This window comes from Pelophylax lessonae (assembly GCF_965119305.1).
Source record: "Pelophylax lessonae genome assembly, chromosome: 3".
Lineage (NCBI taxonomy): Eukaryota > Metazoa > Chordata > Amphibia > Anura > Ranidae > Pelophylax > Pelophylax lessonae.
This window is the reverse complement of record NC_138770.1, coordinates 1944816-1958524: the sequence shown is the minus strand read 5'-3', so window position 1 is coordinate 1958524 and position 13709 is coordinate 1944816. Positions and strand designations below refer to the sequence as shown.

At 44.4% G+C, this 13709-nt stretch overlaps 3 protein-coding genes across 3 annotated transcripts in view; 2 read left to right on the top strand and 1 right to left on the bottom strand.

Annotated features, from left to right (window-relative positions):
* Positions 1-13709, top strand: part of LOC309549119 (uncharacterized protein) — a 2919967-nt gene that overhangs the window by 1449465 nt on the left and 1456793 nt on the right. The window lies entirely within an intron of this gene.
* Positions 1-13709, bottom strand: part of LOC309549117 (uncharacterized protein) — a 4285597-nt gene that overhangs the window by 2925756 nt on the left and 1346132 nt on the right.
* LOC309549130 (NACHT, LRR and PYD domains-containing protein 3-like) overlaps positions 1-13709 on the top strand; it is a 68364-nt gene that overhangs the window by 41776 nt on the left and 12879 nt on the right. The window contains 5 exon segments of the mRNA XM_082249166.1: positions 492-785; positions 6122-6160; positions 6404-6776; positions 6778-7893; positions 8022-8279. Coding sequence (XP_082105292.1) covers positions 492-785; positions 6122-6160; positions 6404-6776; positions 6778-7893; positions 8022-8279 — 2080 coding nt within the window.

Genomic DNA, 13709 nt, shown 5'->3' with positions numbered 1-13709 from the left:
AATGATATCTAAACATTGTCACCCCCTATATATACATTAGTGGGGTATATATATATATAAAGAGATGCAATTGTGAATAATCCCCATAATGTGTCTAATGGGTTTATTTCCTGTGATAATCACCTCTATCTAGTGGATATCATTTGAAAATCAGGTAAATACAGCATTATGGGGATTAGATTCAGAGGAAATAAACATATTAGACACATTATGGGGATTATTTATGAAGGCTGATGTTTTATAAATAGACCCGTATGTGTTTGCACCCAATATTTCTCCACCATCAAGGAGACAACATGTGAGATATTCATGCAAAAACCAATCCCTGGATAGGGTAACGTACATATGGACATATTGGGGTATGTGTCCCTTTCCCTTTTATATGTTTTCTATAGTATTTCTGGCTGACAGTACAGACTTATCTGCTGTCATGTGTCAGAAACTGTCCAATCAGGATTAATGTTTTTGGTTGCTGATTGTCCTCTCTGCAGGGTCTGTTGCTGGTGTTCTCCCACAAACCCCCGGGGATCTTATTATATATTCTCTGGAGGATCTGAAAGGATGTGACTTCAAGAAATTTAGGAACAAATTGTCTGATTTCTCCTATGGAGATAAACTTCCCATCACCCGAGGAAGACTAGAAAATGCAGACTGGATCACCACCAAAGACATCCTGATAGACACATATGGAGAAGAAGAGGCTCTTGATGTCATGATAAAAGTCTTTACACTGATCAGTCTTATGGGACCTGCAAATGCCCTCCAGGAGAAGAGGGCACTTAATGGTGAGTACCTGTCTGTAATGGCCATTTCGTGGTGAGATCGTTTTCAGATAAAAAGTTAGGTAACAAACTGTGTAGCCAAGCTCCTATTTACTTCTAATGGCTGGACCTCTTAGCTAGTGCCCTTACACAAATATGGGGCCCCTCAGGGCTTTATGCTATACTCTGTAACTGCCCAAGCCCTTGCAGACCTTCCTGTCTGCTACACATGAGCACAGATGGTGGTTTGAGACACATACACCAAATCCTCCTATATGCCTGTAGCACAGTTAACACAGGCAGGGGCGTACCTAGAGCATTTGGCACCCGGGGCGGATCCTATATCTGGCACCCCCCCCCCCCCCAGGCAACGAACATTGACGTGTCATGTGTAAAATGTATGGAGACCCCCTTTTACATTACACAGAACCCTTACCCCTGGACCCCTTTACATTACACAGCCCCCCTTACCCCTGGACCCCTTTACATTACACAGCCCCTGTACCCCTGGACCCCTTTACATTACACTGCCCGCTTACCCCTGGACCCCTTTACATTACACAGCCCCTGTACCCCTGGACCCCTTTACATTACACAGCCCCCTTACCCCTGGACCCCTTTACATTACACTGCCCCCTTACCCCTGGACCCCTTTACATTACACTGCCCCCTTACCCCTGGACCCCTTTACATTACACTGCCCCCTTACCCCTGGACCCCTTTACATTACACAGCCCCTGTACCCCTGGACCCCTTTACATTACACTGCCCCCTTACCCCTGGACCCCTTTACATTACACAGCCCCTGTACCCCTGGACCCCTTTACATTACACAGCCCCTGTACCCCTGGACCCCTTTACATTACACAGCCCCTGTACCCCTGGACCCCTTTACATTACACAGCCCCTGTACCCCTGGACCCCTTTACATTACACAGCCCCTGTACCCCTGGACCCCTTTACATTACACTGCCCCCTTACCCCTGGACCCCTTTACATTACACAGCCCCTGTACCCCTGGACCCCTTTACATTACACAGCCCCTGTACCCCTGGACCCCTTTACATTACACAGCCCCCTTACCCCTGGACCCCTTTACATTACACAGCCCCCCATTGGAACCCTTTACATTACACAGCCCCATCCCCCATACAACCCTTTACATTACACAGCCCCCCAATATAACCCCTTTACAATACAAAGCCCCCACCAATAGAACCCCTCTACAATAAATCCCCCCATAGAACCCCTATACAATACAAAGCCCCCCCCCCATAGAACCCCTATACAATACAAAGCCCCCCCCATACAACCCCTATACAATACAAAGCCACCCCCCAAAAAAAGAACCCTTTTACAATACAAAGTCACCCCCCCCTCAAAATAACCCCTTTACAATACAAAGCCCCCCCGCCCCCCCTCAAAATAACCCCTTTACAATACAAAGCCCCCCCGCCCCCCCCCTCAAAATAACCCCTTTACAATACAAAGCCCCCCCGCCCCCCCTCAAAATAACCCCTTTACAATACAAAGCCCCCCCCTCAAAATAGCCCCTTTACAATACAAAGCCCCCCCCGCCCCCCCCTACCTTTTTAGGAGGAGAGCGGAGGAGGAGGAATGGTTTAAAGCAGAGAGGATGTGAGAGACTCACTGTCACTCCCGAGCCCTGAAAACACAGTGATCGGCGCCTCGGCGGTAACTGCAGAAGTTACTATGCTGGTTAATGAGCAGGTGATTGGTTGATAGGCGGTCCTAGCAACCAATCGCCTTCTCATTAACCAGCATAGTAAACTGCGGCAGCGCCGATCGCTGTGTATTCAGGGCTCGGGAGTGACAGTGAGTCTCTCACATCCTCTCTGCTTTAAACAGTTCCTCCTCCTCCGCGGTGGAAGCAGTCTGGCGGCCGGCCCCGGGTGTCACCCTGATCTTCCCTGACACACTGACACCCCCCTAATGTGTGGCACCCGGGGCGGACTGCCCCCCCCGCCCCCCCCTATTGGTATGCCACTGAACACCGGGCCCTGCAGTACAATTATGGCTCGGATTAGGTCTCCAGAAGTCCTGTCAAACACCTGCGACCCATGAGACACAGAGGCCAGGGTCAGCTGGTGCATGTTACATTGAAATAAATCTGTTGCACTGGGCTGTCTATGAATTCTGATGTACAGGGCCACAGGTACACTTAAAGTGTGTTGCAGAGACTTTTGTAAGTGAGAGGCAACCTGATTTCCATCTAACTTGCTTTATTAACCAATTTAAGACCGGAGGATTTTCCTGCTTAATGGCCAGGCCACTTTTTTCAACTTGGCACTGCATGACTTTAACTGAGGATTGCGCGGTCATGCAATGCTGTACCCAAACAAAATTTACGTCCTTTTTTTTCCCCACAAACAGAGCTTTCTTTTGGTGGTATTTGATCACCTCTGCGCTTTTTATTTTTTGCGATATTAATAAAAAAATTGTGAAACTTTTGGGAAAAATTGACATTTTCTACTTTGACAGTTAAAAAATATCCAATATATTCAATTTTTTTCATATATTTAGGCCAAAATGTATTTAGTTACATGTCTTTGACAAAAAAATTCTCAATGAGCGTATTTTTAACCACTTTTAAGACCGGAAGATTTTACCCCCCCCCCCCCTTCCTGACCAGGCCATATTTTGCGATTCGGCACTGCGTTACTTTGAAAGGTGTTTATAAGATAATTCAACAACTGGCCAACGAGGCCAAGGGGGGAAGGGAGGGATAAGGGGACCTCAAAAACAGGGTGTCATAGGAACCGTAATGGTGACAGTGGGACAAGCCTAGCAGGGCATCCTAAGTGGTCCCAACCCTAAGGTAGACGGGGGAGACAACCTGCCAGGTACAGCTGACACAGACAAAGACTCACACACACATACACACTCACATGCACACACCTTCCCCTACCCTCAACAGTCCAGTCCCCAAGGGGGAACAGTCATTACACTTTAGTAAAACCATATAATCCTTAAAGCCCCATACACACGTACAACGATCGTCCGTCTTTTGTCCAGGGCTGTCGTGTCTGTTGAAAACTGCAAAAGACTGCACACTAATTTTGTCGGCCAACAACAGCCGACTGCAGAAGTGATGTCATGTGATGGTTAACTTTCCTTGTCTCTTTTCTTTTCTGAGCATGCCCAGTCTTGCTAATCTGCTGTCTGTCGGCCGAAATCTGTACTGACTGGGGAACAATCGGCCGTTCTGGTGACAGCCAACAAATATTTTAAAGTCTGCACAACAGATTCTCTTCGGCCGAAAATGCGCTGTCTGCTGTCGGAAGCATCATACTAACAAGCCTACAATCGGCAGATCGGTCGGCGGCCGAATATTAACGGCCGACAATCGGTACGTGTGTACGGGGCTTAACTCTCATGGAACCACCACGGTCTCATTCAGCTGACAAGCTGGAAGGCAGAGGGGTATCCACCCAAAACTAATCATCCACATCAAGCCAGGGTTGCCAAACTTTAGAGAACTTGCCAGGACATCCTCTACTCTTATAGATCAGTTTATATAGTGGTACATCTCCTCTCACAATAACATAGAACTGCTGTACTGTAGGCGGTTCCACACTTTTCCAATGTAACGATAATTTTCTAGCATAGAACAGTAATATGCGGATCATGGCCCGGGCATGTACACGGGTACAAAATCATTCAAGACACCCAACAGGCCAACCTCCGGCGTATATGTGGGACCGGCAGGTGTAGTTTATCATTAAAAAAAGCGAAAATAGACGTCCAGTAGCACTTAATACGGGGGCAAGACCAGAACATGTGGAGGAGGTCTGCTGCAGGACAACCACATCTAAGGCAGGTGGCTTCTGGGGCAACACCCATACGGACCAATTTGTGAGGTGTGTAATGCAGATGGTGAATACATTTAAACTGTATGAATCTGTGGTTAGAACTAATAAGGTCATGGAAGCACACCTCAGAGGCCTCATCCTACCCCTCTTCGGACAGCTCAGGAAGCAGTGTGACCCACTTGCTCATGGCCAGTTTAAAAGGATCGGCACTAGCCGCCTGTAGCCTTGAGTAAAACGTAGTGACCAGTTTAGTTACCTCTGGGATAGACAACAGTTTTTCCACAGGGGATTCCGCAAGCTCCAGGGTCAACCCACAGGGGATTCCGCGAGCTCCAGGGTCAACCCAGCAAACTGTGCCCGGGTGGCATGGTGTAGTAATAAGTATTTAAAAAAGAAACGGTTACACACACCATGACGGGCCTTCAGGTCATCAAAAGATACAAAAAGGTTAGACCTGGCACTGCGTTACTTTAATGGACAATTGTGCGGTCGTGCGACGCTGTACCCAAATTTAATTTACATCCTTTCTTCCCCCACAAACAGAGCTTTCTTTTGGTGGTATTTGATCACCTGTGCGATTTTTAATTTTTGAAAAAAAGAGCGACAATTTTGAAAAAAAAATAAAAAAATTTTTCACATTCTGATATATAACATCCCCCCCAAAAAAATTTATAAATCAAAAATTTTGAACATTTTAGGCCAATTTGTTTTCTGCTACATATTTTTGGTAAAAAAAAATTGCAATAAGCGTATTTTGATTGGTTTGCGCAAAAGTTACTAACTACCGGAAAGATTTGTCATTTTTATTGTTTTTTTTTTTTTTACTAGTAATGGCGGTGTTCTGCAATTTTTTTTTTGCAGGACTGCGACATTGCGGCAGACAGATCGGACCCCTAACTGAGATTTTTGACACTTTTGGGGTTACCAGTGACATTACTACAGTAATCAGTGCTAAAAATATGCACTGTCACTGTAATAATGACACTGGCAGGGAAGGGGTTAACATTTCTGGTGATCAAGGAGTTAAATGTGTGCCTCATGCTTACTGACGTGTGTGTGTGTGGGGGGGGGGGGTTGTATCACAGGGTCAGCTATGCTGAATCCTGTGATCTGTCCCTGCCTGTCACAGAGAAGATCCGCCTGCTTTGTTTACACAAGCGGGCGGATTTCCTCGGTCTTTACCTGACGATCGGGGAAGAGAGACGGTGATCACCACCTTTCCTCCCCGGGAGCGAGCCTCTGGCAGAGACAGCAGGGAATCCAGGGACGTAGGTCCACGTCGCTAGACCCAGGGCTGCCACCTTGCTGCAGTAGCAGCAACGTGAGCAGTCCTAAAGTGATTAATATCCCCTGATGACTTCACAGTCACTCAGCATGCCGGACATTGAAATACAATTGTAGCCAATTTTCTATCTCATAGAACCTCCACATATGTGGCTATATTTCAGAAAGACCTTCATGAGTGTTGCTTGATGTTCTGAGCCTTGTGTCCTTTGAATCCACCTAAATATACTTTTTTCTTTCCAGCCAAATTGAAGAAGATGACACACGACAACATAATAACAGGTTAGGAGGAAATTCATGTTTGATACGAGATCTCCTCTGTTCTTTGGCTGAACATTTTGTTCTCTTTGATTCTGGATAACGTATGAATGTTATTTCTTCTTCCACAATCCTCTTGTGTTTCATGGGATATTTTCTTTTCCATTCTTAGAGTTTATGTTTAGAATACAATATTTCCAGCTCTGTCTTGTAAATACTATTTCATGTGTGTATGAGGATTAAAATATTCTCCTTTCTCTCATAAAGTCTGCAAAAAGGAATACAGCGAGTCTATGAAAGAGATCTTTTGGAGGATTAAAGAATATAATTCCTGTATGGGGGAGGCTGTTCATCTACAGAAAATATTCACAGAGTTATTCATGAGAATTGGAGCCAAGAATAAAGAGGTAAAAGAACAAGAGATAAGGAGTTCTGGCAGAGAACTTCTACAGACCATGGAGAAAAGACCTTCTGATAAATACTCCCCAACCACAATCCAGGCCCTCTTTGACCCTGATGAAGATGGGTTCATCCCTAAGATTGTGGTGTTACAAGGACCTGCTGGGATTGGAAAAACAATGACCTCCAACAAGATCATGCTGGACTGGGCCTCTGGGGATCTATACCAAGACATGTTTGACTGTGTTTTATCTGAGCTGTAGAGAAATCAACACCATCTCTGGAAACATAAGTCTTGTGGGACTTTTATCCAGAGCATGCAGTCTGAGTTCAGATGACCTGGTGTCTATTCTGAAGGATCCTGGAAATCATAGAGGACTTCTCTTTCTAGTTGATGGGTTTGATGAACTGAAGTGGACTCTGGATGAGGAATCTGAGATCAGTCCTGACATTTCTATGGAAACCCACATAGAAATAATTCTCCGAAGTTTGCTCAGAAAGCAGGTGCTCTCACAATCTTCTCTGATCATCACCACGAGGTCACTGGCCATGGACAAACTTAACACACTCATCAAAGATTCTCGCAATGTGGAAATTCAGGGATTTACAACAGACGCTCAAGAAGAATATGTCCATAAATTCTTTGGAAATAAAGAAGATGCAGACAAGGTTCTCAGTATAATAAAAGACAATGAAGTTCTGTACACCATGTGTGCCATCCCCATCACATGCTGGGTTGTGTGCACTGTAATGAAACAAGAAATAAAGAAGGATTTGGGTTTAATTCAGTGCAATACGATGACTTCAATTTACCTTCTCTACTTGGAGGTTTCACTAACCCATCACAGCAAAAAGGGACTGTCTGTATGTAGGAAAAAAAGCTGTCTGAAGAAACTGTGTGCTCTGGCCAATCAGGGAGTTTTCAACCAACAAATCCTATTTGAGAAGAAAGATCTAGAAAGACATGGACTTTCTCTGGATGAGGTGGAGTCTGTATTTCTGAATGAGAACATCTTTCATTGGGACGTCCGCACCCAGACCTGCTACAGCTTCATCCACCTGAGTGTACAGGAGTTCCTTGCTGCTCTGTACTATGGGCTGGATGATAGGTTTGGATTTATAAATGGTACTTTCCTCCCGAAGATCTGTAAAGGGGAATCACTCTTTGGCTTCAGTTCAGAATACCCACATTTAGCATTAGCTGTACAATTCCTGTTTGGTCTCTTAAATAAAAAGCAGGTGAAGACATTCTCAGAAAGCACAGGCATCCCCATCTCACTCCGAGCCAGACCTGCAATGAGAAAATGGGCCATGAAAGACCTCAATAAGACCTTCTATACTCATACCATCTTCTGTCTGTATGAGACTCAGGATGAGGACTTCATCAGGAGACCTCAATAAGACCTTCTATACTCATACCATCTTCTGTCTGTATGAGACTCAGGATGAGGACTTCATCAGGAGACCTCAATAAGACCTTCTATACTCATACCATCTTCTGTCTGTATGAGACTCAGGATGAGGACTTCATCAGGAGAGTGGTGTCTGGTTGTTCAAGTCTGGAGCTGTTCGGCTCAAATACTGGTCACATGTGGATGGACAGGAATTATTCCAAGCAGTTCAGCTATTGCTTGAAGACTTTGAAGAGTAAAAGCTTTCAGTCTTTATATTTTCATTCACTCACTGTGGATCCAGAGTGCCAGAAAATTCTATCGCCATTCCTACAGAGGTGTCAGAAGGTCAGGTAAGTGAGTGTGAGGATCTCCTAACTGAACTCAGAGAATGGTCAGGAACCTGCATGCAGTAGAACGGTGATTATCAGACATCTTCTCCATCTACCACACTTGTTAGAAGTCCTGGGAACTCTTACTTTCCTCAGCCCTAAATGGTGGTTCTCCACATATCACCTTCTACAATGTCTGGGATAAATCCCATCATTTACATTATATTACCTCTTTTACTGCCACTCAATTATACCATTTATCAATTATTACACATGATAAAATTTCATCTTCATTTACTAAAAACCCTCAGAACTTCACATCTTCTTAAAGCAGAGTTCCGGCCACAAAAATAAATTTCAATGGACATACCCCCGGGACAGTCAGGGTTGGTACATTCCACAATGGATAGCCTCTGATCTGTCCCAGTTCGTACTTACCTTTTAGAAGAAATACTTACCTTGAAAATTTCTTCTCCAGCGCTGCCATCTCAGGTGTGGGCAGCTTGAAGCCAGTGCGATCCTCTTCTGCGTCCTCTTCCATCCTCTTTGGTCCCACGATGCACTGCACCGGCCCCGCCGTCACTTCCGGGTCTGCAGCGTCATCCCTGCACAGCTTCTGGGTATGCCCAGAAGCTGTTTAGCAAGGTATGACGCGCGCACCGGAACTGACGCCAGGGCCGGTGCAGGCGCATTGATTCCTGGGAGCGATGACGTTCAGCTCCCAGGAATCATTGCAAAGTGGAAGTGACGGCGCGGGCCACAGTGCCGAGGGAGGAAGTGGAAGAAAGGTGAGTATATTTTTCTGCAATTACAAGGTAAGTAAAAAAAAAATAAAAATTGTAATTTCTTTTTCAGGTGACCTAGAAGAAAGCGGATGGCCCAAAATCAACTATGTCGATTTTGTGGCCGGAACTTCCGCTTTAAAGAGGATCTGGGGAAGAAAAGGAGCGTCTTCGTATTTTTATGCTGTATGATATTTGTGCAAAATTTTATAAAACTTAAAACACATTATGGGGTCCATCATTTATAAAAAAAACTGTGTAAATGTTTTGGAGCTAGCACAGAAATCACCAAGAATCCCAGCAATGTTTGTAATGTGTATGAAATGTCGGTTGCTATCTGTTGCCTTTCACGGGGTAGATGTAACATTCCCTAACATTCCATCCTAAGATAAAATATCCCTAAGAAGATTGGATCAGAAGAGGGAATAATGTGAGAAGAGATGTGCTCAGTGTATGGAGATTCCTCCACTCAGTGTATGGAGATTCCTCCGCCCAGTGTATGGAGATTCCTCCACTCAGTGTATGGGAATTCCTCCACTCAGTGTATGGGGATTCCTCCACTCAGTGTATGGGGATTCCTCCACTCAGTGTATGGAGATTCCTCCACTCAGTGTATGGAGATTCCTCCACTTAGTGTATGGGGATTCCTCCACTCAGTGTATGGAGATTCCTCCACTCAGTGTATGGAGATTCCTCCACTCAGTGTATGGAGATTCCTCCGCTCAGTGTATGGAGATTCCTCCGCCCAGTGTATGGAGATTCCTCCACTCAGTGTATGGAGATTCCTCCGCCCAGTGTATGGAGATTCCTCCACTCAGTGTATGGGAATTCCTCCACTCAGTGTATGGGGATTCCTCCACTCAGTGTATGGGGATTCCTCCACTCAGTGTATGGAGATTCCTCCACTCAGTGTATGGAGATTCCTCCGCCCAGTGTATGGAGATTCCTCCACTCAGTGTATGGAGATTCCTCCACTCAGTGTATGGGAATTCCTCCACTCAGTGTATGGAGATTCCTCCACTCAGGGTATGGAGATTCCTCCACTCAGGGTATGGAGATTCCTCCACTCAGTGTATGGAGATTCCTCCACTCGGTGTATGGGGATTCCTCCACTCAGTGTATGGGGATTCCTCCACTCAGTGTATGGGGATTCCTCCACTCAGTGTATGGAGATTCCTCCACTCAGTCTATGGGGATTCCTCCACTCAGTGTATGGAGATTCCTCCACTCAGTGTATGGAGATTCCTCCACTCAGTATATGGAGATTCCTCCACTCAGTGTATGGGGATTCCTCCACTCAGTGTATGGAGATTTCTCCACTCAGTGTATGGGGATTCCTCCACTCAGTGTATGGAGATTCCTCCACTCAGTGTATGGAGATTCCTCCGCTCAGTGTATGGAGATTCCTCCGCCCAGTGTATGGAGATTCCTCCACTCAGTGTATGGAGATTCCTCCGCCCAGTGTATGGAGATTCCTCCACTCAGTGTATGGGAATTCCTCCACTCAGTGTATGGGGATTCCTCCACTCAGTGTATGGGGATTCCTCCACTCAGTGTATGGAGATTCCTCCACTCAGTGTATGGAGATTCCTCCGCCCAGTGTATGGAGATTCCTCCACTCAGTGTATGGAGATTCCTCCACTCAGTGTATGGGAATTCCTCCACTCAGTGTATGGAGATTCCTCCACTCAGGGTATGGAGATTCCTCCACTCAGGGTATGGAGATTCCTCCACTCAGTGTATGGAGATTCCTCCACTCGGTGTATGGGGATTCCTCCACTCAGTGTATGGGGATTCCTCCACTCAGTGTATGGGGATTCCTCCACTCAGTGTATGGAGATTCCTCCACTCAGTCTATGGGGATTCCTCCACTCAGTGTATGGAGATTCCTCCACTCAGTGTATGGAGATTCCTCCACTCAGTATATGGAGATTCCTCCACTCAGTGTATGGGGATTCCTCCACTCAGTGTATGGAGATTTCTCCACTCAGTGTATGGGGATTCCTCCACTCAGTGTATGGAGATTCCTCCGCTCAGTGTATGGAGATTCCTCCACTCAGTATATGGAGATTCCTCCACTCAGTGTATGGGGATTCCTCCACTCAGTGTATGGAGATTCCTCCACTCAGTGTATGGGGATTCCTCCACTCAGTGTATGGAGATTCCTCCACTCAGTGTATGGGGATTCCTCCACTCAGTGTATGGAGATTCCTCCACTCAGTGTATGGAGATTCCTCCACTCAGTATATGGGGATTCCTCCACTCAGTGTATGGAGATTCCTCCACTCAGTGTATGGAGATTCCTCCACTCAGTGTATGGAGATTCCTCCACTCAGTATATGGGGATTCCTCCACTCAGTGTATGGAGATTCCTCCACTCAGTGTATGGAGATTCCTCCACTCAGTGTAACCGGAAGGACCCGGGAATCAACACCGCAAGAGTGCGGCAACATTATATCGTCTCTGCCTATACAATTTGTTTTAAATGTGAGTGTATTTCTTTGCTTTACATAATAAAGACAGTTTTTACATACTTCACGATTGGGGATTATTCTCTTTTTCTGGGACACACTGGTACTGTTTGGAGATAATCTGGAACCGATAACTGTGGAGTACAGAGTGGAGGTTGGAGTATCCCGTGCTGAATAACCCAGCAGTTCACCCCTAGGGGAGAGACCAGCTTAAAGTGCCTATTAAAGTGCAGTGAGGTGAGCGGCCACTGCGCCTATACTATCACGGCTCCCTCTGGATCACAGCGCGGGATATTCACAATAGTGCCTTAGAAAATCACTAATTGTCACCTATTAATTGTGCACGGATGAACTTTATTTTTATCACTGCACCAACTGTATTCACCGCACACGGATCATCATTTGCACAAAGATTTGTTTATATATATATATATATACCTTTTATGCACATGGACTATTATTGATAATTTTATTTTATTTTTATTTTATTTCTATCTTTGATCACTGCACCAGATTGATATATTGCACTTTTAATTATTCATCAGGATTATACACGAATTTGATATACACTTTTAGATATTTATTGATATTTGATTATTTTATGTCAATTATTTATTGATTCATCTTAGCACTTTATATATATTTATTTGGTTACACATGCACCACTTCTGATCTATTTGTGTATTACTGCGATTCAGTTGGCTGTTGCGATTATCAAGGCCGTTTCATCTTTATGTGTCGTTTTTAGAAAAGGAGGCGTTTTTACTCTACTGGGAATTAAGATTTTAGAATTTTTTAGTGTCAAGGAATCGGATTTTGTTTTTTTAAAGATTTGCATCATATATGTCGTCTTATACCTCCGTTGCTTATAGATGGACCTGATGAAAGTTGTCTACAAGTAGGATTTACTTCCCACCTTCATACACTTCAGACAGATATAGGGATTTTTTTAAGGATTTTAAAGGAATCGAATTAGTTTGCAAGAGTTGGATCATATATGTTTTTTATACCTGCTGACTTCTGATTTATTTATCTGGTCTGTCTATATATTGTTATAATTAGTGAGACCCCCTTTTTTTCTTCAGCATCCTCCTATATCTTGAGAAGTCTCGCTGCAATTCTGACATTGGTAGACTTGGTCAGAGTCTTTGCTGAGATCTCTTCTATCGTGCGCCGACTCATTGTGCCTTTCTTATTGTTTATTGGTATTTAGTGATTAATACTAGAGTTGGCTGCATATAGAATCGGATTGAATCCGAATCTCAGAGTCACTATATATTTATTTATTTATAATGAGCTGCGGCATATTAGAGGAATCCTCCCACTCGGATACATACGTGACAGCGCATTTATCACCCCACTATTTTTTCTTGTTTGCTCACGATCAAGGAAGGACATCTATTGGCACCCTCTCCGCACTGGAAGCCCACACTGTAGCGGTCTTTCGGCTATAACACAGGCAGAAAGTGGTTAAAGGCAACAGATAAAAACTGACTTTTCACACATATTACAAACATTATGGGTATTATTTGTGATTTTTTTGTACAATCAAGATATTCACACCACACATTTTCTATAAAATGATTTTAGTGCACACAAACATGATATAATCTTCAAACTCTCCATTAAATATAAATGATGAGACTGTGAGGAGTTAATAAATAACAAATCTGTCCAAAGTGGGATTACTTGTGAAATGGTAAAAAACTACGACATCCAACATCCTGATAACCAATATACTAAAAGTCTTTACAGCTCATCAATCGAGAGTTACCCTAAAGGAGGCCGGAAATTATTTCTCTACCTCTGGGTATTGAGAAACCCAGAATGTTTTTTACAAAAGGAGTGTACATGACCTGTGGTGGATGTGTGTGCGTGTGTGCATGCGTGCGTGCGTGTGTGTGGTGGGGGTCTTTAATTTTTATTTATTTTTTAATATATTTTTTAGGTTTTTTTCCTTTTTTTGTTCCTAGAGAGAGTTTTTCAAGGAAGGGGGAGGGGTTCTACATGAAAGGGGTAGGGGTCCTACAAAGAAGGGGAGGGGTTTCACAAGGAAAGTTGAGGGGTTTCTACAAGGTAGAGGGAAGGATTCTACAAAGAAAGGGGAGGGTTTCTACAAGGAAGGGGCTCTACAAGAAAGAGGGAGGGGTTCTACAAGATAAGGGGAAGAGTTGTACATGGAAGAGGAGGGGTTTTAA